The sequence below is a fragment of the Triticum urartu genome, chromosome 7A (genome assembly GCF_056163025.1).
Source record: "Triticum urartu cultivar PI428250 chromosome 7A, HENAU_Tu73, whole genome shotgun sequence".
In the NCBI taxonomy this organism is placed as follows: Eukaryota; Viridiplantae; Streptophyta; class Magnoliopsida; order Poales; family Poaceae; genus Triticum; species Triticum urartu.
The window spans coordinates 307802728-307829209 of record NC_141879.1 but is presented as its reverse complement, the minus strand read 5'-3'; the positions used below and the strand labels follow the sequence as shown (position 1 = coordinate 307829209).

General features: G+C 47.3%; 1 protein-coding gene across 3 annotated transcripts; it reads right to left on the bottom strand.

Moving 5' to 3' along the window:
- Positions 1-1597: 1597 nt before the first annotated feature.
- LOC147959411 (uncharacterized) lies at positions 1598-17943 on the bottom strand. Of its 3 annotated transcripts, XR_015611683.1 has the most exons (8): positions 16982-17943; positions 13075-16203; positions 12803-13000; positions 12618-12716; positions 12231-12546; positions 12034-12139; positions 11759-11956; positions 1598-11689 (listed from the first exon to the last, which is right to left on the bottom strand). XR_015611683.1 is itself a non-coding variant. In XM_087536954.1 (6 exons), exons 2-6 carry the CDS (start codon positions 12856-12858, stop codon positions 11913-11915), a joined length of 621 nt encoding a protein of 206 aa, XP_087393080.1. In that variant the 5' UTR covers positions 12859-16203; positions 16982-17943; the 3' UTR covers positions 1598-11912. The 3 variants fall into 3 exon arrangements, 1 of the variants encoding a protein (XP_087393080.1); XR_015611684.1 differs by having other exon boundaries at positions 12231-14881; positions 16113-16203; XM_087536954.1 differs by having other exon boundaries at positions 1598-11956; positions 12803-16203.
- Between the last annotated feature and the right edge of the window lie 8539 nt (positions 17944-26482).

Sequence of the window (26482 nt, the reverse complement as noted above, 5' to 3'; positions counted from 1 at the left end):
GACCATCTCGCGACGATGGGACCTCCTCTTCTTCAGCCGGAGTAGCTCGGTCTTGTTGAGGGGAGTCTTGCCTTTCTCCGCGGCCGAGAACCTCCGTATCGGCGCCATGACTGCACCAGCGAGCAGTGGAGCAAGGAAGAAGCAGAAGCGGCAGAAACAAGGAAGAGACGGGTGACGGGGGATCCGCTCCCCACTTCCCATTTATAGCCGGGGAAGGCCAACCGCCGGCCTCCACGATCTAAGGTAATAATGATCTTTTTCTACATGCAGCATGGACCCGTCAAGTCGGGCAGTTGCCGAGGCAGCGTGGGGAAGGGGAGACGCCCACGTCCAATCAGTCGCCACGCGCCAACCTTGGCCGCAGACTGATGGGGCCCGTGGTGCTCCGCGCTTGCCCTATGGCTTCGCCTCGAAGCCAAGCCCGAGAGCGCCTTGGGCCCAGGGGCTACTGTCGGTGTTCTGGGAACGAGGGTCCCCAGACTTGCCTGCCTGCGGCCGGCAGCGTGGCTTCACCAGCGGCCCCGTACGACCCATCTTCACCAGCAGACATTCAAGACCCTCGCGAGGGGCCAAGCCTCATGAGGCAGATGATGCAAGACCTCCTTAGGGGCGGCCTCACCAGGCTGGCTCGCGAGGGGCAGAGAGATCAAGGCGAGGGGCACCTCGCGAGGTTCCTGTGACACAAGACATGACGACTGGAGCCAGGCAGGCGCCAGCGCGCAGTGTCCTCGTTTCCTCTTTGGTGCTAAAGGGGCAAGCGCAGACGAGGAGTCCCGAGGCATCAGGCAAAGGTTTCCATATCGGTGCAACAAGACCAAGACCAGTAGGACGGAGGTCACCATGGAGCCCAAGACGGTGTCACCGCCAGAGCCTTTGGCAGGCGAAGACTACTTTTATTAGGATAGCTTGTACTAGTTGTCTCCCTTCTAATTTGGCCATCGTGGGATCCCTTCCCGCTCAATATTTGGGAAGAGGACCAGGGCCTCTATAAATAGGACTAGCCACCACCATAGGGAGGCATTGATCGGAGGAGGAGGGGCATCTGATTCGCACCTAGATCGAATCCATAGCACCCCATCCACTCAAGTTCACCAAGCACAAGAACACCTCTCTTCGCGAGGCTGTTCTTCCCTTGTAACTGTTCATCCTCAGCCCAAGAGGCAATCCACCACACCACACTGGAGTAGAGTATTACACCACAACGGTGGCCCAAACAAGTATAAATCTTGTGTCTCATGTTCTTTGGGTTCGTCGAGCTAGGCCGTGAGATTGTAGAGTGTGCGAGCTAGAGAGGGGGAGAGATCTTTGTGCGCACCCCAGTGTTCAAACCTCAAGGGTTTTTCCGAAACCCGAAATCCGACATAGGCATCACGTCCGCGACAAGTAGACCGAAACGATTCTGCATCTACTACTATTACTCCACACATCGACCGCTATCCAACATGCATCTAGAGTATTAAGTTCATAAGAACAGAGTAACGCATTAGGCAATATAACATGATGTAGAGGGATAAAATCAAGCAATATGATACAAACCAAACTGATAATTCAAAGAGACTTGCAAAGATAACCAATCATACATAAAAGAATTCAGAGAAGATTCAAATATTGTTCATAGATAATTTTGATCATAAACCCACAATTCATCGGATTTCGACAAACACACCGCAAAAAGAATTACATCGAATAGATCTCCAAGAGAATCGAGGAGAACTTTGTATTGAGATCCAAAGAGAGAGAAGAAGCCATCTAGCTAATAACTATAGACCCAAAGGTCTGTGGTAAACTACTCACACATCATCGGAGAGGCTATGGTGTTGATGTAGAAGCCCTCCGTGATCGATTCCCCCTCCGGCAGAGCGCCAGAAAAGGCCCCAAGATGGGATCTCATGAGTACAGAAGGTTGCGGCTGTGGAAATAGGGTTTCGAGGTGCTCCTGGATGTTTTAGGGGTATATGGGTATATATAGGAGGAAGAAGTACGTCGGTGGAGCTGCGAGGGGCCCACCAGGGTGGGGCGCGCCTACCCCCCTGGGCGCGCCCTCCTGCCTCGTGGCCTCCTCGCTTCTTTCTTGACGTCCACTCCAAGTCTCCTGGATCACATTTGTTCCAAAAATAACTCTCCCGAAGGTTTCATTCCATTTGGATTCCGTTTGATATTCCTTTTCTGCGAAACACTGAAATAGGCAAAAAAACAGCAATTTGCACTGGGCCTTTGGTTAGTAGGTTAGTCCCAAAAATAATATAAAAAGATAAATTAAAGCCCATTAAACATCCAAAACAGATAATATAATAGCATGGAACAATCAAAAATTATAGATACGTTGGAGACGTATCAAGCATCCCCAAGCTTAATTCCTGCTCGTCCTCGAGTAGGTAAATGGTAAAAACAGAATTTTTGATGTGGAATGCTACCTAGCATAATTCTCAATGTAAATTTCTTTATTGTGGCATGAATGTTCAGATATGAAAGATTCAAGACAAAAGTTTAATATTGACATAAACATAATAATACTTCAAGCATACTAACAAAGCAATCATGTCTTCTTGAAATAACATGGCCAAAGAAAGTTATCCCTACAAAATCATATAGTCTGGCTATGCTCTATCTTCACCACACAAAGTATTTAAATCATGCACAACCCCGATGACAAGCCAAGCAATTGTTTCATACTTTTGATGTTCTCAAACATTTTCAATCTTCACGTAATACATGAGCGTGAGCCATGGACATAGCACTATAGGTGAAATAGAATGGTGGTTGTGGAGAAGACAAAAGGAGAAGATAGTCTGACATCAACTAGGCGTACCAATGGGCTATGAAGATGCCCATCAATAGATATCAATGTGAGTGAGTAGGGATTGTCATGCAACGGATGCACTAGAGCTATAAGTGTATGAAAGCTCAAAAAGAAACTAAGTGGGTGTGCATCCAACTCGCTTGCTCACGAAGACCTAGGGAATTTTGAGGAAGCCCATCATTGGAATATACAAACCATGTTCTATAATGTAAAATTACCACTAGTATATGAAAGTGACAACATAGGAGACTCTCTATCATGAAGATCATGGTGCTACTTTGAAGCACAAGTGTGGTAAAAGGATAGTAGCATTGTCGCTTCTCTCTTTTTCTCTCATTTTTTGGCCCTTCTCTTTTTTATGGCCTTTCTCTCTTTTTTTAGTCCGGAGTCTCATCACGACTTGTGGGGGAATCATAGTCTCCATCATCATTTCCTCACTTCGGACAATGCTCTAATAATGATGATCATCACACTTGCATTTACTTACAACTCAAAAATTACAACTCGATACTAGAACAAAATATGACTCTGTGAATGCCTCCGGCAGTGTACTGGGATGTGCCATGAATCAAGAGTGACATGTATGAAAGAATTAGGAACGTGGCTTTGCCACAAATACGATGTCAGCTAAATGATCATGCAAAGCAATATGACAATGATGTAGTGTGTCATAACAAACAGAATGGTGGTAAGTTGCATGGCAATATATCTGATTACATGAGGGGCTCCCCCTCCCCAAAATACACTCACATCATCGGGGGCCATGCCCAAGCTTTTTGCGCACAGGTTCAGAACAAGGAGCGCGGGATCATTCAGACATATCGCTCGCAACATCTTCCGGATCGCTCCCGGACACGCTACCGGCGTCGTCGCCGGCATTGTCTTCACCATCATCGACCACGTCGCCTTCATCCGCCGCAACCACCACAGCATCATCATCGAAAGTGAAAGCTCTAACCAAAGCATCCACGTTATCATCCACCCAGCGCGCCAGGTCGCCCCGAATAGCCCCGGGGACTGGGGCGATGGAGGCGTCGAAGTCGAAGTTGGGGTCGGCATTCTGAAGATGGCCGAAGATGTGGGAAAACGCGCGCCCGAGGAGGCCGCGGCTCTTTCTATCAACCAGCTCGCGAGCTCTCTCAGCCTGGTCGTACAGGCGCGTCACGACGTCGGTGAAGAAGCGAAGGTGGCCGTCGTAGTCTTCTACATGAGGATAAGGGGCATATTCGTCGCTGATAGCGCCCACCGCCTGGCTGGCCCTCACCCTGAGGTCATGGAGCATGGGGGACTATTCGTGCTGCAACGTCTGTCGGCAGATCGCCTCCTTCCTGCTCTGCTGCGCAAGGGACTCAGCGGCAGTAACTCGCTGTTGAAGCGGAAGCAGTTCACCACGGGCGGAGGCCAACTCAACCTGCACTACTCGCGCTGCTCCGCCTCAGTCAACCTCGACCTGAGGGCGGTGGTCCTGCCCTCGGCTTCGGCTGCCATGAGCTTCAGCTTCAGATCATACCTATTGGCAAGGTCAGTGCGAGCCTCCTCGGCCCTGCGGTCCACTTCCTCCTGGATCCTGGCCTCGCGTGCGCTGACGGCATATTCCGCCTGAGCAACCTGGCGCTCCCTCGTCTCCAACCACTCAAGCTCAAGGTTGCGCTCTGTGGACTCCAGCATTAGCGCTTCCTCGCGCATCAAGACCTCCTCATCATCAGACGGCGCCCCCTTCATCGACACCAAGGCAGCTCTGCACGCCTCCGCTTGCTGCTCCAGGAGGGCATTCAGGGCCTGAAGCTCATGCCTGCGCTTCTCGGCAACCTCACGGCGGCGGTCTGCCTCCCTAGCCTCCTCCAAGGCTCAGGCGCTAGCATCATGCAAGGTTGACAGGGATGCCTCGGCATCCGCGTTGGCGCGCTCATGCTGGAGGCACCCGAGGTTGATCGCCACCTTCAATTGACACCATTCATCCACCAGTCGAAGACCCTCGGTTTCAAGGCGAGCGTCCATGAGGGAGTCCTGGATTAGGGGGTCTCCGGACAACCGAACTATATCCTTTTGCCGGACTGTTGGACTATGAAGATACAAGATTGAAGACTTCATCTCGTGTCCGGATGGGACTCTACTTGGCGTGGAAGGCAAGCTAGGCAATACGGATATGTATATCTCCTCCTTTGTAACCGACCTTGTGTAACCCTAGCCCCCTCCGGTGTCTATATAAACCAGAGGGTTTTAGTCCGTTGGACAACATACAATCATACCATAGGCTAGCTTCTAGGGTTTAGCCTCTCCGATCTCGTGATAGATCAACTCTTGTAATACTCATATCATCAAGAATAAATCAAGCAGGACGTAGGGTTTTACCTCCATCAAGAGGGTCCGAACCTTGGTAAAACATCGTGTTCCCTGCCTCCTGTTACCATACTCCTTAGACGCACAGTTCGGGACCCCCTACCCGAGATCCGCCGGTTTTGACACCGACATTGGTGCTTTCATTGAGAGTTCCTCTGTGACGTCGCTGTAAGGAAGGATGCCTCATCTCGTTGTTAAACACAACATTACCGCCGGGGGAGCTCTGGCTGTCGGCCAAACTCTCCGGCTAGGCAGTTTCGTCATGACTGCCTGTTCGACCGCTGCATCAAGGATGACTTCTCGGGTCATCAAAAACAGCCTCCACGCCGGCTCGGAATTCGCCGAGCAGATGGATCCAATGGATCTCTCTTCCCTAAACGAACTCTTGGATCGCATCGCCGCCTTGGGAGTCGCTACGGACTATGATTAGATTGGGCTTAAACCCGATCAAAGGGATATTAACTCTCCATCGGTCACCCATCACGTTGCGGTGGTGGAGGAACAATGTGGCAACTCTTCCTCTATTTTGAGGACTAACTATGTCCGGATTCCTGAGCTCTCCGAGCCGGATACCCGCTTACGGGGGGGCATCACCCAAGCCTTGAACCTAGAATCAGGCAGTGGGCCAGACCTATCGGGCAACACTCCGGAACCCGAACTTCCAAGATTGGAAACTCCTCGGCCCTTGGGTCTCAGATCGGGTAGGGGTTCGAACTCAAATCCACCCACCCACCCAGACATAAACGATCTTTCCCACATCAGGCAAGAGCCCCATGAAACAGTACATCATTATTGGGCTAGATTCCTCCTTGTGATGAACAAGGTTAAGGACTGTCGCGAGGAAGATGCAGTCTTACTTTTCGGCAATAATTGTACGGACAAGGGAATCCTTAACGCCTTAAGTCACCGTGACATATCACGCTTCGCTGACTTCGCGTCCATAGTACGAAAGTACTGTGCGATGGAAAGCGCCTGGAAAACCGAAACGAAATTTTGGGATAATCCGGCTCCGAATATACACCCAGTCCGAAGTAAAAGGGTGCACTATCATAAGACACCCGAGCTAGTTGCAAAGAAACAAAAACCCTCTACAGGGCATGGAACCGTACTGGAGGGATGGCTTAACGGACCTGCAAAATTCATAGTACAGCGGATACAATACCAACGCACAGCCTTAGAGCATGTTGGATACGCCGGCAGGTGGCCAAAAGTGGTGAGGATCTTCTTATCCCAAATGCCATAGAGCACCATACCGTGGATAACAATACGGTGTTAACAGTCTTTGAGACCTTCGCGTCAAATAATAGGCGCAAGCGAACACTCCGCAACATGGCCGAAATCTGCCACGTAGCAGCAATAAATCCATGGAGTGACACGGCTATCATCTTCAATGCCAGTGACGAACCTAAATTCCGAACAGCCCAAGCACCAGCCGCACTGGTCCTCAGTCCAATTGTGGACGGCTTTCGACTCACCAAAGTACTCATGGACGGCGGCAGCGGATTAAACCTCATCTATGAGGGAACTCTTCAAAAAATGGAAATAGACTGGAACCGCATTGAGCAAAGTAGCACAACCTTCAGGGGAATCATACCCAGTCGGGAGGCACGATGAGCTGGGAAAATCACACTAGATGTGGTATTCGGTACGCCAGAGAACTATAGGTCCGAAGAAATTACATTTCAAGTGGCCCCATCCAGCAGTGGATACCACGCCCTTTTAGGACGTGAGGCGTTCACGATCTTCCAAGCCGTACCCCATTATGGGTACATGAAGCTCAAAATGCCCGGGCCCAACGGACTCATCACCCTCGCCAGTGATCTGGACACAGCACTCCCGCCGAAAACAAAACAGCCGCACTGGCCCTCGAGGCATCATCCGAAGCCCTCTCGGCCGAGGAATTAACCACGCTACGCTCCACAGTGGACAGGGACGACGTGATACTCGACAAGAGGTCCAAGTCCACCTCTTTTAAACCAGCGGATGAAATAGTCAAATTCCAAGTCCACCCAACGGACCCTACAAAAACAGCCTCCATCGGGGCACAGTTAAACCCCGTCGTGGACGCCGCACTATGAGAGTTCCTGCACGAGAATTGGGACATATTCGCCTGGCATCCCTCAGACATGCCAGGAATCCCACGCAGGTTGGCCGAGCATAGCCTCAATATCCTAAAGGGATTCAAGCCGGTCAAGCAAGCTCTTCGGCATTTCTCCGAACCTAAGAGACAGACCATGGGAGAGGAACTAGCCAAGTTATTGGAGGCCGGATTCATCACAGAAATAAAACACCCGGACTGGCTAGCAAACCTGGTGATGGTACCAAAGAAGGATAAATCCTGGCGCCTTTGTGTCGATTTCAAGGACCTCAATAAAGCTTGCCCAAAGGATCCCTTCCCTCTCCCCCGCATCGATCAAATTATCGATGCTACCGCAGGACACGAGTCATTGTGTTTCCTCAACGCATACTCCAGTTACCACCAAATCAAGATGGTGGAGTCCGACCAAGCCGCAACGGCATTCATCACACCATACGGTCCCTTCTGTTTCAACACAATGCCTTTCGGGCTCAAAAACGCCGACGCAACATATCAGCGCATGATTCAGACATGTCTGGAGAAACAAATCGGCAAAACAGTAGAGGCGTAGATAGATGATGTGGTCGTCAAAACCAAACACATCGCCTCTTTGATAGACGACTTGAGGCTCACATTCGACAACCTCCGAACATACGACATCAAGCTCAATCCGGAAAAATGCGTTTTCGGCGTACCAGCCGGAAAGCTCCTGGGTTTCATTGTCTCCAGTAGAGGTATTGAAGCTAATCCGGCCAAAATCCGAGCTTTGTCACAGTTGGCTACCCCAACAGACCTCAAACAAATCCAGAAGTTAACTAGATGTGTGGCGGCTCTAAGCCGCTTTATCTCCCGCTTAGGAGAAAAGGCTTTACCCCTTTATCGCCTCCTTCAGCGCACCGAACACTTCGAGTGGATGGACGCTACCACAGCCGGATTGGAAGAAATAAAGGCCATTTTGGCAACCAACCCAATCCTGGTCACACCAAACATCGACGAACCAATGCTGTTGTACATTGCGGCAACTCATCAAGTTGTAAGCGCGGTGCTCGTCGTCGAACGAGAAGCTGACGGACATAAATTCCCTCTTCAAAAGTCGGTATACTATGTATCCACTGTCCTCACTCCATGCAAATCACGGTACCCACATTATCAAAAGATAGCTTATGCGGTATTCATGGCATCCCGGAAGCTGCAACACTACTTTCAAGAGTGTTCGATTACAGTAGCCTCAGAAGTGCCACTTAATGATATTATAAACAACCGCGATGCTACGGGCCGGATTGCTAAATGGACCATTGAGCTCCTCCCGTTCAACATAACATACAAACCTCGACGAGCCATTAAGTCGCAAGTATTGGCTCACTTTGTCGCCAAATGGAGGGAGGCCGAACTCCCTAAAGAGTACGGCGCATACTCCAATTGGATCATGCACTTCGACGGTTCTAAAATGCTGGCTGGTCTAGGGGCTGGCGTCGTCCTGACGTCCCCAACCGGAGATACCGTTCAGTACGTACTAGAAATATTATATACAGACTCCAACAACGCAGCCGAATACGAACCTCTGTTGCATAGTCTTCGGATGGCAGTCTCCATGGGCATTCAACGCCTGGAGGTGCGTGGAGATTCAAACCTCGCAATATCCCAAATAAATGGAGACTTTGACGCCAAGGATCCGAAAATGGCGGCCTACCAAAACGCCATCCTAAAAATGGCAGCTCGGTTCGAGGGGCTCGAATTTCACCATGTGGCTCGGGAAAACAATCAAGCGGCGGATATCCTCACCCACATCGGTGCAAAACACGATGCGGTCCCCCCCCACACATATTTCTGGAGAGGCTGTTCAAGCCATCCGTAGTATGGGAAGGGGACACCGGTAACAATAGTCCGGACCCGGCCAAAATACCCGATATCGAACACTCTGACACAATCGAAGGCTCCGCCACCGAAATAACACCTTCAGCCCACGTAATAATGGCCATCATAGCCCCGTGGACAGAACCATTCCTGGCCTACCTAACTAGGCAGGAACTTCCGGAGGACCAAAACGAGGCACGCTGCATAGTGCGGCGATCTAAGGCCTACAGGGTCCATGAGGGAGAATTGTATAAGAAAAGCACTACCAGAGTCCTTCAAAGGTGCATCTCCGAAGAGGAAGGGCGGAACCTTATGGCAGAAATTCACGCCGGACTCGGCGGTCACCACGCCGCAGCCCGGGCTCTTGTAAGCAAGGCCTTCCGTACAGGATTCTATTGGCCAACGGCCCGGGCAGATGCACAGGACTTGGTCCAACGTTGCGCCGGTTGCCAACTCTTTGCAAATCAAAGCCACATGCCACCCACCGTCCTCCAAACAATCCTCATCACGTGGCCCTTCGCGGTCTGGGGGCTTGACATGGTTGGACCCCTTAAAGGGGGAACCCACAAGAAAAAATACTTACTGGTCATGGTGGATAAATTCACCAAATGGATAGAGGCCAAACCTGTTAAAACAGTTGAATCCGGACCGGTGATAGACTTCATATCCGGGGTCGTACACCTTTATGGCGTCCCCCACAGCATCATCACTAACAACAGCACGAACTTCACTGCCGGTGAGGTAAAACTCTGGTGCAGCAAAATGGGCATCAAGCTCGATTATGCTTCAGTCTATCACCCACAAACCAACGGCCAAGTTGAGCGAGCAAACGGTCTTATAATGAGCGGCATTAAACCCAGACTAGTGCGTTCCTTAACGGAGTCTAACATGCACTGGGTAGAGGAGCTCGACTCCGTACTCTGGGGGCTGCGGACCATGCCGAACCGTAGTACCAGATATACACCCTTCTTTATGGTGTACGGCGCAGAGGCAGTCTTGCCCTGTGACATAATTCATGACTCACCTCGAGTGCGCATGTACGAAGATAGAGAAGCCGAACTCGATCGGCAGGACAGTCTGGACACCTTGGAGGAGGAGCGCGACGTACCAAAAGCCCGTTCCGCATTTTATCAGCAACAGGCTCGTAGATACCAAAGCAAAGTAAGGGCCAAAACTTATAACGTTGGCGAACTAGTTCTACGCCTGCCGGATAAGAAAAAGAACAAGCTCGAGCCCAAATGGGAAGGTCCCTTCATTATTGACCAAGTTCTGACCGGTGGAGCGTACCGACTGCGGGATGCATCGACTAATCGACTCGAGCCGAACCCATGGAACGCGGCCAGACTCCGAAGAATCTACGCCTAGCGCCGGACTCTATGTTCGTCCCCTTCCTCTGTCCATTTTTTGCATATACATTATCTGTCTTGTTTTTCTTTCTTTCTTTCTTTTATTCTTTCTCTAGGCCTTCAAGGGCCAATTTCTGCCTCACTTGCACACTATAGATGCGCTAGCCGCGCTCGTCATACCAGGGGGCTTCTTTCACAGAAGCTTAATTATTTATCTGGGCCTCATGCCCCGCACATGTGTTATGCTTCCGCATGTACCTTTTTTCGCCATTATATGCATCGATATGACTTAAATTTTGGCCAAGCTGGGTTGCCTGGCTCTTGTATTTATGCCCTATGTTCCCGTTAATTCGGCTAGGGCATAAGGGGAGCACCTCTGCGATTGTTATTGTTGGGTCAGCCGGATGTGTACCTCAGACTGGGTGAAGCCAAAAGCTAGCGTTCTTAAGGGAATATTCGGTCGGTGAACAAAAGATGATTTTTTATTTTCCATATCTGTCCGCAGATCTTTTTTTCCTGTGTTTCTTATCGCAGTCCGGACATGCACTTTAGGGCATGCATACCCAGGGAAAGGAATCCTTAACGGAACTATTCTCCCTGGAAGATGTTTCTTACTACCCATGTAATATAACATAACTAGTTGGGCACTTGTCCGTTCAAGCACTAATGACCCCTACGCCTGGTACCCACGCATACCCCGGTTTTTATATAACTGAGCAGGTATTCGGATACACTCCGGACTATCGGGTCCCGAGGTTGAAGCGAAAAGGTCCGCCAAGACAAATGATCTACAATCCGGCTAGAAGGCATTATACATGTCACTCTAATTACATAGTCATGCAGACTGACTAAATTCCTCTTCTATACCATCCAACAGGCGGTCTAGCCTACAATCCTGTTGGGAATACTTTGTGGCTAATTCTACTTGCCCACAAACTAAGCTAACGGGGATCTCTTTTCTGTCGGGCCCCACAGGTCTGACCTCGGCCATGTGATTTGGGTCAGCCTTGGTATACCGCATCTTCACCATGGCCCAGGCTTCTCTGGCACCTTGTTGGCAGGCCGATATCTTCCATAATCGGAAGTGCTGCCATGCTCCCTTGAGCTTCTCCGTAAGCTCTGCAACGCCCTCTGGCAGGGAGATGGATGGCCACAAGGCCTGGGCAACACCTTGCATCACCTGCCGAACTTGTTTGTGCAGATGTGAGAGCTCGGATAGAAGATCACCCGCAGACCCAGGCATTTCCTCCACGGGACGACCCGTCAGCATACCTATAGACATAACGCTGTCAGTCGGCTTCTTCGCGGAACTCCTTAAAAAGGATTCGTTCAAGCACTTACTAAAAATGCCGTGCCGAAGCCGTTTATTCTCCTTCTCGGAGTCTGCAAGCTGGGCTCGAACATCTTTTAGTTCCACGCTCAGCTTGATATTGGCATCTTGGAGATTGTTTTTCTCCCGCATAACCTCAGTCAGCACGCGTTTGCCAGCCTCTAGCTATCGCATGACATGCTGGTCCTCCGGATTTTCTCCGGATTCATCTGCAACATCTATTGTTAGATCTGCAGCCACGCCGCACACTATATGGTAACCATCATTCCTTAAAGTAAAATGTTACCAGCGGGTGACATTTTCGGTTCCTGCAATGCGGCAACAGCGGCCCGCAGTTGGGTCTTGCATTCCTCTAGCTCCTGTGATAGCCTATTATTCTTCTCTGTAAGAACCTGCACAATAAATATGATCCTTAAATCAGTTCTGCTAAATATTTCAAGTCTCAGGGGCTATTGATACATATAAATCGTCAGATTTACTTACCCGTACATCCTTTACATACTGATCTGTGGCTCTGGCTAGACCATCTTGAGCAGCACGGAGGTACGCCTCTCCAGAATTGAAGGCATCAAATGCCTCTGGTGAGAAACAAGCGTCACGGAGTACGGTCCGGCAGCGCCTATGATTCATGGCGCTTTCCACTTCTGAGTTTGTAGAGGATAATCTATCTGCATCCTCTGTAGGGGGATTATCCGGCGCCCGCCCCATATCGTCTTCCGCCTCTATGTCCGGCCCTGGCGCCTGACTGGTGGGAGCGTGATTAGTAACATCGCCGGACATATTCTGGCGAGCGTTTTTTCTGTTAAAGAAACACGAGTGTCGTTACATTTCGAGAAAGACGACAACCATGGAGCGGGGTTTTTGTTATACCTTCCGGATCCTGACCGCCTTCCTTTTTGGCCTGCCCGGCCTCGGCGCCTCTTGTTGGCGAGTTGCTGCGAGTTCGGCAGGGCGTCCCGAATGCCTTCCCTGTAAAAACGCCACATGTATATGGTAGGTGAAGTGTCTAAAAGGGGATCCTAGTTTTTGGAGTTGGGATTTTTTGGTTTTCTTACGTGCGATGCAGGAAGCAGTCCGGGATAGTCGGCCGTAATGGCCACCATGGCATCATCACAGCTTAACTGATAGAACTGCCGGTCTATCAGCTCCACGAATATAACCGGGTCTTCTTCAAGTCCGGAGTCGAGGGCCCGGTCAGGGTCCTCTGGTTGTGGAGACGGGCTGCTGACCTCCTTTATGGCTTTTCGCAGTTCCTGCCGCAAAGTGGCAAGGTGAATATTTACGACAAATAATGCGGGAAAAATGGGAGTAAGGAGATATAACTTACCCAGCTTGGAGGATTGTACATGGAGAATCCGTCCCGTGGCTTGATGCGGATGAACTCCTCTTCCTCTCCCTTGAACAATTCGGACAGAAATTTTGCTAAAGCGGCAGCATTGTCCGGACCCTTACGCCCGCAGCGGGTGGCATCATCCGCCCTGTTAAAACACCACAAGGGGTGCCCACGATATTGAAGTGGTTGCACTCCCCACATTATGCAAATCGACATAACTTCGACTACTGTCAGTCCTGATTAAGCCAGTGCTTTAATCCGGTTCATCAGGTAGAAGACTTCTCCATTGTTTTCCACCTGGGGGCTCCATGGGCGCCAACTTCGGCGTTTCTTCAGAGGGGCATTGCTGAACTCAAGAAGACCCCGCCGAACAGGGTCCAGAAGGGGAACGTCCTCCATATAAAACCATCCCGAAGGCCAGTCTTCGGACGACTTCTTCGGGGTACCGGACAGGTATCCGGTACCGGCGATGCGCCATATTTAGGCTCCGCCCACTTGATAAAGTGATCCCCTCTGTGTGCGAGGGATGAGGCAAAATAGCCTTTTCCACAGCTCAAAGTGAGCCTCGCAGCCCAGGAACAACTCGCAGAGAGCAACATAGCCGGTGATATGTAGAATGGAGGCAGGGGTGAAATTGTGTAATTGGAGGCCGTAGAACTCCAGGAGCCCATGGAGGAACGGATGAATTGGAAATCCGAGTCCCCTCAATAGATAGGGGACAATGCATACCCGCTCCCCCATAGAGGGTCTGGGGAAGCCCTCCGCTTGCTCCCCGCCATTGTAGGTGGCGAGCCCGGCTCGGACGGGCACCGTATACGCCGGAGGGAGAAATCCCTTGGTCTGCAGTTCGACCAATCGACTGCGTGGGACTGAACACCTCTCCCAATCACCGGGCTTAGGGCTACGGGGGCGGGAGGAGGAGCTGCGGAGGTTGGCCATGCTAGAATGGATCTTTCTGAAACGCGCTCTGATGGATTCTCGCTGGGGGGAGGATAGTATGGATCGGATCTAAGAATCCCCATCCCTTTAATAGACAATTTATTTACCTGGCTAGGGGGGCGAATGTAAAAACGCCTTGGCGCCTCGCATTCATTCGATGCGTGGGAGATAGCCCTTATTGGGCACAGAAGACAAGAGGTTTAACATTTATGAGGTCGGACACTGCTTACATTCGAAAATTGGAGAAGAACCCGCCTTGCAATGCCGAAGACAACACTGCGCGTCGGACTCATCGTCATTGAAGCCTGGTTCAGGGGCTACTGAGGGAGTCCTGGATTAGGGGGTCTCTGGACAGCCGGACTATATCCTTTGGTCGGACTATTGGACTATGAAGATACAAGATTGAAGACTTCGTCTCGTTTCCGGATGGGACTCTACTTGGCGTGGAAGGCAAGCTAGGCAATACGGATATGTATATCTCCTCCTTTGTAACCGACCTTGTGTAACCCTAGCCACCTCCAGTGTCTATATAAATCAGAGGGTTTTAGTCCATAGGACAACATACAATATACCATAGGCTAGCTTCTAGGGTTTAGCCTCTCCGATCTCGTGGTAGATCAACTCTTGTAATACTCATATCATCAAGAATAAATCAAGTAGGACGTAGGGTTTTACCTCCATCAAGAGGGCCCGAACCTGGGTAAAACATCGTGTTCACTGCCTCCTGTTAGATCCCCGATCATCCCAACTGGGCACCACTACTGATCAACCGACAAAGACACATAACAACGATCAAGATCTTCATCGAGCTCCCACTTGAGCTCGGTTGCGTCACCCGCACTGGTATCATCGGCACCTGCAACTGTTTGGAAGTATCCGTGAGTCACGAGGACTCAACAATCTCACACCCGCAAGATCAAGACTATTTAAGCTTATGGGTAGGATAAGATAATGAGGTGGAGCTGTAGCAAGCACTAAGCAAATATGGTGGCTAACGTACGCAAATAAGAGTGAGAAGAGAAGCAACGCAATGGTCGAGAAGCTAGAAGTGATCAAGAAGTGATCCTGAAACTACTTACGTTCAAGCATAACACAAGACCGTGTTCACTTTCCGGACTCCGCCGAAAAGAGACCATCATGGCTACACACACGGTTGATGCATTTTAATTAAGTCAAGTGTCAAGTTCTCTACAACTAGACATTAACAAATTCCCATTTGCCACATAACTGCGGGCACGGCTTTCGAAAGTTTAAACCCTGCAGGGGTGTCCCAACTTAACCCATCACAAGCTCTCACGATCAACGAAGGATATTCCTTCTCCCGGAAAGACCTGATCAGTCTCGGAATCCCGGTTACAAGACATTTCAACGATGGTAAAACAAGACCAGCAAGACTGCCCGATATGCCGACAAATCCTGATAGGAGCTGCACATATCTCGTTCTCAGGGCACACCGGATGAACACTATGTACGGCAACCGAAGATACCCCAAGGTGCCTATGGGCGGCATCGCAAGTGGCTCTATTTTGGACCAACACTAAGAGGAGCACTGGCCCGGGGGGGTTAAAATAAAGATGACCCTTGAGAGCGCGACTCCCAAGGGAAAAGGTATAGGTGGCAAATGTTAAAGACAAGGTTGGGCCTTGCTGGAGGAGTTTTTTATTCAAAGCGAATTGTCAAGGGGGTCCCATAACCCCTACCGCATTAGGAACGCAAAATCAAGGAACATAACACCGGTATGACGGAAACTAGGGCGACAAGAGTGGAACAAAACATTAGGCAAAAGGCCGAGCCTTCCACCCTTTATCAAGTATATAGATGCATTAATTAAATAAGAGATAATGTGATATCCCAACATATCTATGTTCCAACATGGAACAAGCTTCAACTTCACCTGCAACTAGCAGTGCTATAAGAGGGGCTAAGCAAAAGCGGTAACATAGCCAAACAACGGTTTGCTAGAAAGGTGGGTTAGAGGCTTGACATGGCAATATGGGAGGCATGATAACAAGTGGTAGGTAGCGCGACATAGCGATAGAGCGAACAACTAGCAAGCAAAGATAAAAGTGATATCGAGGTTATGGTCATCTTGCCTGAGATCCCGCAAGGAAGAAGAATGAGTCCATGAAGAAGACAAACAGACAGAGTCGAACGAATCCTCACAACTCCGGAACGAGACCGAAGCTAACGAAAGAAGCAACCCGGAAAGAAGCAAGCATCTTAGTAAACAACCATCACATAAACATGGCATGATGCACAACCAAGTATGATGCATGTTCGATTTAATGAAACATGGCATGGCAAAGTGCACAAACAACACTAAAAGTTAAGTGAAGCTCAATATGCAACGAGTTTTATATTGACAAAACACCACATGCCTTATTTAGTTCTCTCCCGTTTATGTTCTCATTAATATTAAATGTTGTTAAACAAGGCAAGAGGTGAAACATATATAAACTAGCTATTTAGGCAAGTTTAAATGAGGCCGGAAACAACAAACAACAATTTCGGAAAAATCCCCATATGCATATTATGAATTTGGTACTGTTCTGACTAAACCATATTTTAGAGTTGTGTAACATGCAAAGTAATTCCACCATGTTAAAGTAGGCATTTTTCTACCCCATTTACATATAAAGATTATTTAAAATGGAGCTACGGTTAATTAGTTATGAATTAAACCATCTTAACATGACAATTATGCAAATTATATGCAAACATCATTTTTAACATGGATGAAAGTTGGATATTATGAAACTAGACAAAATTCTAAGCATTTTACATATATTAGTTTTTACATGTGATGCACGATTGGTGATTTATTAAATGCATGATGACTAGGGTCTTTTCTACAAAACTGCACTCTGGAATAATTAGCTAAATCGTCCAGGAAAAAAACATAACATGGACCAAAACTGCACTTGGGCCAACAATGCAAAAGGTGGGTGCAGCAGTGGCTCACCCTCAGCTGGGCCCGGTGGGTGGAGGTAGGCCGACATGGGGCTGCTGGGCCATGGAGCGCTGCAGCAGATGGCTGGGCCGGAGCAGAGGAGGTCCAGGCGCGTGGATGATGCAGGGGCATGGTCAACGCGCGGGTGGATAGAGCGGGTCATTGGTGTTCATCCTCCTTGGCTCGAACAGGACCAGGACATGGCGGGGAAGCAGGGGAGAACCGGGACTGCGGGGTCCGGCGGGGATGGACGCCGGCGACACACACGAGGTGAAAGAGGTCCGGCGGCTTGACAGTAGGGTCGACGTGGTGCTCGAGCTCGGCGGCCATGGGGTTCCCTGTTCATGGCAACAGAGAGAGATGTGGGAGGAAGGAGGAGAAGGAGACGGGCAGGGAAGGAGGAGCAGGGCGGCGGGGGCCTGTTGGTGCTCGCCGGTGGCGAGGTTCGTTGGGGCGGCGGGATCGCGAGGTGGAGAAGCGCTCGGGCGCTGCTGCTCGATGCAGACGAGTCGGTGGGATGCGGGCACGAAGAGAAGGAGCCTGCAGCGCGGTGCTGCTGCGGGAGGAGTCCGGTGTGACGAGGTGGAGGTGAGGTCGAGGCAGGCTCGGGAGGCGCACGGCGCAGGGGCTGGAGGCTCGGCGCTCCTCTCGATCCAGATCGAGGACCGATGTAGGGAAGGAGCTGCGCTCTGGATTGGCTGTATTTTGGATGGGGGGGAGGAAGCTGGTTGGGCGGCGCCCAAAACGAGGGGGAGCGGTGCATCTAGAGAGCTGGGAGGATCGCAAGGTGGAGTTTAGACATGGGTGGCGGCGCTGCGATGGGATGGATGGGACATCATCTGGAATTCTAGGGTTGTCTATTATTAAATAGGTAGGTGGGTTAGACAAGGTAGGTTTAAGACCCTTTGATCGAAATCAGACAGTTGTAGAAAAATAGGCTAGAAGATCCAACAAGAAAATAAAGATGTTTTATAGATGTTTGGGGATGACCCGGACCCATCGGTCACGACTGCTCGGGTCGGGTTCGGGACAGTTTCGGACACGCACTCGAGGGGGTCGATGCACTGTGCAAGGACGGGTTAGGTGGTTAGGAGGGGTTTCGGGGCCCTCCGATCACAATCGGACGGCTCCAGACTTGCAGAGGGTTAGGTTGGGCATGGCGGTTGGTAGTGAACTGTGTAGATGGCCTAGGGAGGAAAGAGAGGAAAAGAGGAGAAGGAGTGCAGCCCGACGACGGTTTCCGGAGACCAAAAACGTCCGACGTTAAACCGGCTATAATACCGCTATAGTTATCCGTTGGGGCGTCAAACGGATTCCGAATGCGATGAAATTTGATAGGCGGTCTACCGACAACATAACAACACCGCATGCCAACTTTCATCCCATTCCAAGAAAATTTTCCGGCCACTTATAAAATAATATTTCGGAGGTGCCGCGGGCGCGTGCAAGTGTGTCAGGGCTCAGGACAGACAACGAAAGGAACGGGAAACCCGGACGGATGCAAGTTTTGAAAACATGATGATGCAATGCACATGATGACATGGCAAAAAGCAACACGCAAGCAGAAAGACATGGCAACGACGGTGAATAACTGAAAGACATCTTGCGCAACGGTCTCGGGGCGTTACAACACTCCACCACTACAAGAGGATCTCGTCCCGAGATCTAGGATGGCACCGGAGAGAAAACGGAAGAGGAAGAGAAGAGGTAAACTAAGTTGCTCCTTCGACAAATGAGTGAAACCAAAGAACCTTGAGAGGTTAAACATTTTGAGAAAAGAATACAACGGAGATGAACAAAGTTGAAAACAATCCATTAGAAAGAGGAATAAGGAACATTACGGGAACCTTGTAGGTTGGAAGACATAAGAAAAGGGTTACAATGGACAAAAAGTATGTGCAAGCACTCCGGTTGAAACAAGATGTGCAAGGAATGATAAAATCAATTACGACAACACTCCGGTTGGAAATGGAATGCATAGAATATGAACTTGGCAAAATGAAAGCACTTGGATGAGACTCCGATCAGAAAAGGAATGATAGACACAACACTCCGGTTAAAACAAGATAGAGAAGGAATAAGAATGATATGATTTGGACAGCACTCCGACTGTAAATGGAAGGAATTGAACATGATCTTGACAAGATGAGAGGATACTTAAAAAGAGGACACGTTACTCCAGTTGAATGGATAAGCAAAGGAAAGAACATCATCTTGCCAAAAATGGGATGACGGGTCAAAGCGTGCAACATCACAATGCCTCCGGAATAAAAGATAGAACAGACTGAAAGTAACGAAGAAGAAAACAACATCTTCTACCTCGAATGAATTTGAAAGCATCCTTTCATAGAGGATTGGATGGAGTTGTTGGGAAATGAACAATGAAGAGAATAAACTTGTTGTGGGCTTATTGAAAACATCCCAACACTTGAGGTGAAATTCTGCCACTAACGAAAACAATAGATTGGATTGATATGAACAAGGAGACGAGAAACTTATTTCACCGGGAGGATAATTGAAGAACTTGGATCATTTATGAGCACCATAAATAACAACAATCCTTAGGGAAAGCTTTAGGTGAAATATAACCCAAGATAACTCCAACGAAGAGATTGATGGATTGAAAAGATGTCTTGAGCGAAGAGAAAATGATGGATTTAGACATGTCACTCTTGAAAACTTGTGAATCGTGAAACACAAAGAGAAATTGTCAACAATGACATAACCCCACCTCAAAAGATGAGATATGAAAGAATTGCACTTCGGAATGCAAGATGAAGAATGCTTGAACTCCTCAAAACAAGACATGTGTTGAACACCATGTTTATTTTTGAGTATAGCTTGGCGGAACTTAACTTCGAGAGAAATCTTGAAGAACAATTGACGAATGAAAGGAATCCTTGACGAACCACCATGCTGAGCTTTCGTGAGAACTCCGGTAATAAAAGAATGATCAAACGAAAGGAAAGAGAAGTTTAAAACACAAGATGAAACCTTGCAATGATTAGGTGGAGCTTCGTGATGAGATAACCGAGGAAAACATGGAACTCCGGAAAAGAAAAGATGAATCACTTAGAACCAAGAATTCTGAAGAACCTCCGGAATGAGGAATTGAATTTACTCGATGAAATAAGAATAACAATTACATTATGCTTATCCTTCATCAATTAAATTGATGGCCCACAATGGATTTGGCATACTACTTATTCTTCTTGAAAAGATTGAAAGAGATATAGCCAAACTTGGGAAGGTCTTCAATGAACCACCGGTAGGATTGAAAGAACGAATGAGATGATATGATAAGGAAGGAAAAAGAATCCTAGAATGAACCACCATAAGAATTGAAAATGAACGAAGAAAATAAAATAAACACCAGGAAGAATTATAAAAAGAACGGAGATACTTGAGAGAATTTAGATACATGAGAACGAATAGATCATGAGCTCATTAGAGAATACTTTAATGATGCATCGGTTTGATTTGTGAGAATTAGACCTAAAAGCTGAGAATGAATAAACCCGAAATGATGGCCTTCAGAGAGTCAAACTGAAAAGACTCTTGAATTGCTCCGATTGGGTGAAAAGAATTCTCACAATCGAAAACAATTATGAGAGGATGGCATCAAGCTTGAACCACAAATCTTTGGAAGAACGGGTAAGGATTTAAGAGGAACTCATCTTTGGTCTTCAAATGCGGCGAATGACGATGAGAAACACCACCACGAATTGTTGAGGCACTCCGGAATGAAAATTAGAAAGGTTGAACCAACGATGAAATAATTTGAAAGCGATCTTGGAGAAGTCATCTGACTGATGATGATTCATTCTTACGTCAAACTGTAAAAGAATTTTAGAATAACTCTGAAAAATTTAGAAGAGTCAGGTAAGATCCTGTGAAAAGACATGTGGGTTAGGGCCCACTCAAAAGAAACATTGTTGGAATGGTTTTGAAGAGATATTGCACCAGTTGAATTAAATGGGTTGAATGAGATAACAACCTCGAAATAGCTTGAACGGATTGAGAATGGAACCGAATCTTCTGAGATATCTTCGCACTCCGGAACAAATGAATAGTGGGAGGTGAATGATTAAGAGGTGCACCGGCATGAGAAAACATTTGAAACGAGGAAAAAGGATATGATCAACACCGAAAGATTGCATTGAAACCACCGGGGAAGATAAGAGAACAAAGAATGATAAACTTGAAGCTCCGTTGGTATCTTCCTGAGAATCACCAGGTAAGAACTTTGAAGGAAAAGAATGAAGAAACTTCACATCCATAAGATGGATACTTGATTAAGAAACCTGAGTCCTTGAAGAAAAAAGGGTGGGAGAGTGGGAAAACAAAGGCAATTTGGCAGATGGAAAGGATGCCGTTGAGAAAACTTAGAATTGATCTCGTGAATATTGAAATGATTGGATCCACTTGAAGAGAAGCACGTCGGTTGGAAGAGAATTAACATGGCAACCTCGATGACCAAGAAGGATTAGTATTCACATAGAAATATGATAACACCGTTTAGGGAAGGTATGGAATCAACACTTGGCATTGAAGCAACTCAAATACCACAAACCAAAAAAACAAAGGATTGGCTTAGGAAATAAGCCGGAAACAAACATATGATAGATCCCATATCATATCATGTGTCTTTTGGACAGATATTCTAGGAGCTACTTGAATTACCACCTATAAAACTCCCGAAACTTTCTGGTTATGCAATCTGGTGTTGGGGATACTGGGGAAGCATAATATATCACTCAAACTAACAATCCCTACATCCAGCTGTATCCATCCATCAACACATAACCAAGAAACCTTCGGAAATCGTGTACCTCAACCTTCGAAAAGCATCCGTTATACGAGTTATGGCAATACTCCTGAACTCCCGCCCCAGTACAGGGTGGCGTCGAGGTTATCTCACCAACAACTGCATAAAAGAGATTTTCGATGTCGGCGAACTCAGGTATTCCAGAACTGCAACAATAAAATTGTGACGAGAACACCTCGGAGCTCAACTCCCCAGGACACTGCCACAACCCCTAAATGTCAGGAGGCACCAAGAACAATGTTCTTGTCACAAGAATATCGGAACGATTCCAAGATACTCGTGTGATCCTAAAAAAAATGGTGAAATTTGAGGAGAGGAAAGACAAAACATCTACGTCAGGAGACCTCACCAGAGCGATGAAGGGACTGAGCAATAAAAAGAATCCTACACTCAGATATATATATATATAGGGTGGGACTATTTAGAAACCCCATCTAGAGTTCCTAAATAAGCTTATTTAGGAACCACCCCCTCCTAACTTGTTTCTTTTCCCGAAGGGAGCGAGCGAGGGAGCGAGCGAGCTCGGGTCTGCAGGCCATTTGCATCACTCCGATAAACTTTTCAAAAATTACGATAAAAAATAGTGCGAAAAAACGATGCCAGAAAAAGTCCGCCCGGCAGTTAACTAGTATATGACGCATAGTTAGCTTATCTGTTTTCGAGTAGTTAGGAACGGTTCATGAATAGCTTATTTAGGAATGACAGTTAAGTGGGCGAGTTGTGGAAGTTAACTTGAATACTTAACTGCCATGCGCCCTCAAGCAGTTAGTGTGACCTTGGCCAAAAAAAGGACGAAAGAAAAAAGTTGATATCTTAAGTCAAGCAGTTCACTAGTTCTTAACTGCCGCAGTCCCGAAAGTTAGCTATTTCAGGCCCTGCGGTTGGAATGACCCAGGGAAAATAATAATAAATAAAAAATTAGTACCTTCAGTCCTGCAGTTAACTTGTTGTTAACTGTCGCAATCCTCGACAGTTAGCTATTTCAATACCGGCAGTTAGCTTAATCCGGGAAACCAGGAAAAAAGTGTCTTAATTCGCTGTAGTTAGCTTGGTCGTCATACGTCAGTTAGCTATTCCGGCCGGGCAGTTAGCATGTACTATAGCAGTTCAAAAAAATGACAATATAACAAAGTTTTTTTATAATGTTAGTCCAATTTTTCTTGCATATGGCAGTTAAGTGGGCGAGTTGTGGAAGTTAACTTGAACACTTAACTGCCATGCGCCCTTGAGCAGTTAGCGTGACCTTGGAAAAAAAAGAACGAAAGAAAAAAGTTGATATCTTCAGTCAAGCAGTTCACTAGTTCTTACCGCAGTCCCAGGAGTTAGCTATTTCAGGCCCTGCAGTTGGAATGACCCATGGAAAAAATAGTACCTTCAGTCCTGCCGTTAACTTGTTGTTAACTGCCGCAATCAACGACAATTAGCTATTTCAATACCGGCAGTTAGCTTGATCCGGGAAAACCAGAGAAAAAAGTGTCTTAAGTCACGATAGTTAGCTTTGTCGTCATACATGAGTTAGCTATTCTGCTCGGGCAGTTAGCATGTACTATAGCAGTTCGGGAAAAAATGACAAAAATATCGTTAGTTTTTTGAAAACTACTCTTAAACCATGGCGAATCTGAAAACGAGTTCTATATACCAAAGTTCGGGCTAATCCATAGCTTTCCAATGGTGTATCATACGCATCATTCCAACAAACGGTTTGAAAATTTCTTTCATAAAAACACCGAAAACGTGTTTGAAGAATTTCTAGTTTTTTGAATTTTGTTTAAAAATTGTAAGGATTTTGGGACAATGATCAACATACAGAAATTCCGCCTATTCAGTAGCCATCCAATGCTATGTCATTTGCATCATTCCGATAAACGGTACAAAAATTATGATAAAAAATAGTGCGAAAAAACAGTGCTAGAAAAAGTCCGACCGACTGTTAACTAGTATATGATGCACAGTTAGCTTATCTGTTTTCGAGCAGTTAGGAACGGTTCCTGAATAGCTGGGATGATATATATATATATATAATCCTAAGACTCAAAACATTTTGTTCTATACTCAACAACGTCAGCGATTCGATCAAGCAGCGGGCTCCTAAGTCGGGGATGGCTCTGATTACCAACTTGTAACACCCACGATGCAGCTATATCTCCCACGTGTCGAGGCACGACTTAGAGGCATAACCGCATGGTGGTTTAGTCGCAAGTGGGGTAATCTTCACACAATCCCATGTACTGAATAAGAGAGGGATAAAGAGTTGGCTTACAATCGCCACTTAACACAAATAACAAGTAAACATACATCATCCAGAGTACAATTAAGGCCCGACTACGGAACCAAAATAAAAGAAGACAACTCCAACTGCTAGATCCCCGATCATCCCAACTGGGCACCACTACTGATCAACCGAAAAAGACACATAACAACCATCAAGATCTTCATCGAGCTCCCACTTGAGCTCAGTTGCGTCACTTGCACTGGTATCATCGGCACCTGCAACTGTTTGGAAGTATCCGTGAATCACGAGGCCTCAACAATCTCACACCCGCGAGATCAAGACTATTTAATCTGATGGGTAGGATAAGGTAATGAGGTGGAGCTGCAGCAAGCGCTAAGCAAATATGGTGGCTAACATACGCAAATAAGAGAGAAGATAAGCAACGCAATGGTCGAGAAGCTAGAAGTGATCAAGAAGTGAACCTGAAACTACTTACGTTCAAGCATAACACAAGACCGTGTTCACTTCCCGGATTCCGCCGAAAAGAGACCATCACGGCAACACACACAGTTGATGCATTTTAATTAAGGCAAGTGTCAAGTTCTCTACAACCGGACATTAACAAATTCCCATCTGCCACACAACCGTGGGTGCGGCTTTTGAAAGTTTAAACCCTGCAGGGGTGTCCCAACTTAGCGCATCACAAGCTCTCACGATCAATGAAGGATATTCCTTCTCCCGAAAAGACCCGATCAGTCTCGGAATCTCGGTTAAAAGACATTTCGACAATGGTAAAACAAGACCAGCAAGACCGCCTGATGTGCCGACAAATCCCGATAGGAACTACACATATCTCGTTCTCAGGGCACACCGGATGAACACTATGTACGGCAACCGAACATACCCCAAGTTGCCTAGGGCGGCACCACAAGTGGCTCTGTTTTGGACCAACACTCAAAGGAGCACTGGCCCCGGGGGCTTAAAATAAAAATGACCCTCGAGAGCGCGACCCCCAAGGGAAAAGGTATTGGTGGCAAATGTTAAAGCCAACGTTAGGCCTTGCTGGAGGAGTTGTATTCAAAGTGAACTTTCAAGGGGGTCCCATAACCCCTACCGCGTTAGGAACGCAAAATCAAGGAACATAACACCGGTATGACGGAAACTAGGGCGGCAAGAGTGGAACAAAACACCAGGCAAAAGGCCGAGCCTTCCACCCTTTACCAAGTATATAGATGCATTAATTAAATAAGAGATAATGTGATATCCCAACATATCCATGTTCCAACATGGAACAAGCTTCAACTTCACCTGCAACTAGCAACGCTATAAGAGGGGCTGAGAAAAAGCGGTAACATAGCCAACCAACGGTTTTCTAGGAAGGTGGGTTAGAGGCTTGACATGGAAATATGGGAGGCATGATAACAAGTGGTAGGTAGCGCGACATAGAGATAGAGCGAACAACTAGCAAGCAAAGATAGAAGTGATATCGAGGGTATGGTCATCTTGGCTAAGATCCCGCAAGGAAGAAGAACGAGTCCATGAAGAAGACAAACGGACAGAGTCGAACGAATCCTCACAAGTCCGGAACGAAACCGAAGCTAATGAGAGAAGCAACCCGGAAAGAAGCAAGCAACATAGTAAACAACCATCACATAAACATGGCATGATGCACAACCAAGTATGATGCATGTCCGATTTAATGGAACATGGCATGGCAAAGTGCACAAACAACACTACAAGTTAAGTGGAGCTCAATATGCAATGAGTTGCATATTGATGAGACACCACATGACTTATTTAGTTCTCTCCCGTTTGTGTGCTCATTAATATTAAATGTTGTTAAACAAGTCAAGAGGTGAAACATATATAAACTAGCTATTTAGGCAAGTATAAATTAGGCCGGAAACAACAAACAACAATTCCGGAAAAATCCCCATATGCATATTATGAATTTGGTACTGTTATGCCCTAAACCATATTTTAGAGTTGTTTAACATGCAAAGTAATGCCACCATGTTAAACTAGGCATTTTTCTACCCCATTTACATATAAAGATTATTTAAAATGGAGCTGCGGTTAATTAGTTATGAATTAAATCATCTTAACATGAAAATTATGCAAATTATATGCAAACATCATTTTAAACATTTTTAACATGGATGAAAGTTGGATATTATGAAACTAGACAAAATTCTAAGCATTTTACATATATGAAGTTTTAACATGTGATGCACGGTTGGTGAGTTATTAAATGCATGATGACTAGGGTCTTTTCTGTAAAACTGCACTCTCTGGAATAATTAGCTAAATCGTCTAGGAAAAAACATGACATGGGACAAAACTGCACTTGGGCCAACGGTGCAAAATGTGGGTGCAGCAGTGGCTCACCCTGGGCTTGGCCCGGTGGGTGGAGGTAGGCCGGCATGGGGCTCTTGGGCCTTGGAGCGCTGCAGCAGACGTCTGGGCCAAAGCA

Bases quoted from the DNA above. Each gene is read 5' to 3' on its own strand.
- LOC147959411 (XM_087536954.1), bottom strand. From the start codon at position 12,858: ATGATGCCATGGTGGCCATTACGGCCGACTATCCCGGACTGCTTCCTG. The intron at 12,717-12,802 runs GTAAGAAAACCA...GCGTTTTTACAG, and splicing joins GACTGCTTCCTGCATCGCAC to GGAAGGCATTCGGGACGCCC. The intron at 12,547-12,617 runs GTATAACAAAAA...TTTCTTTAACAG, and splicing joins AGGCGGTCAGGATCCGGAAG to AAAAAACGCTCGCCAGAATA.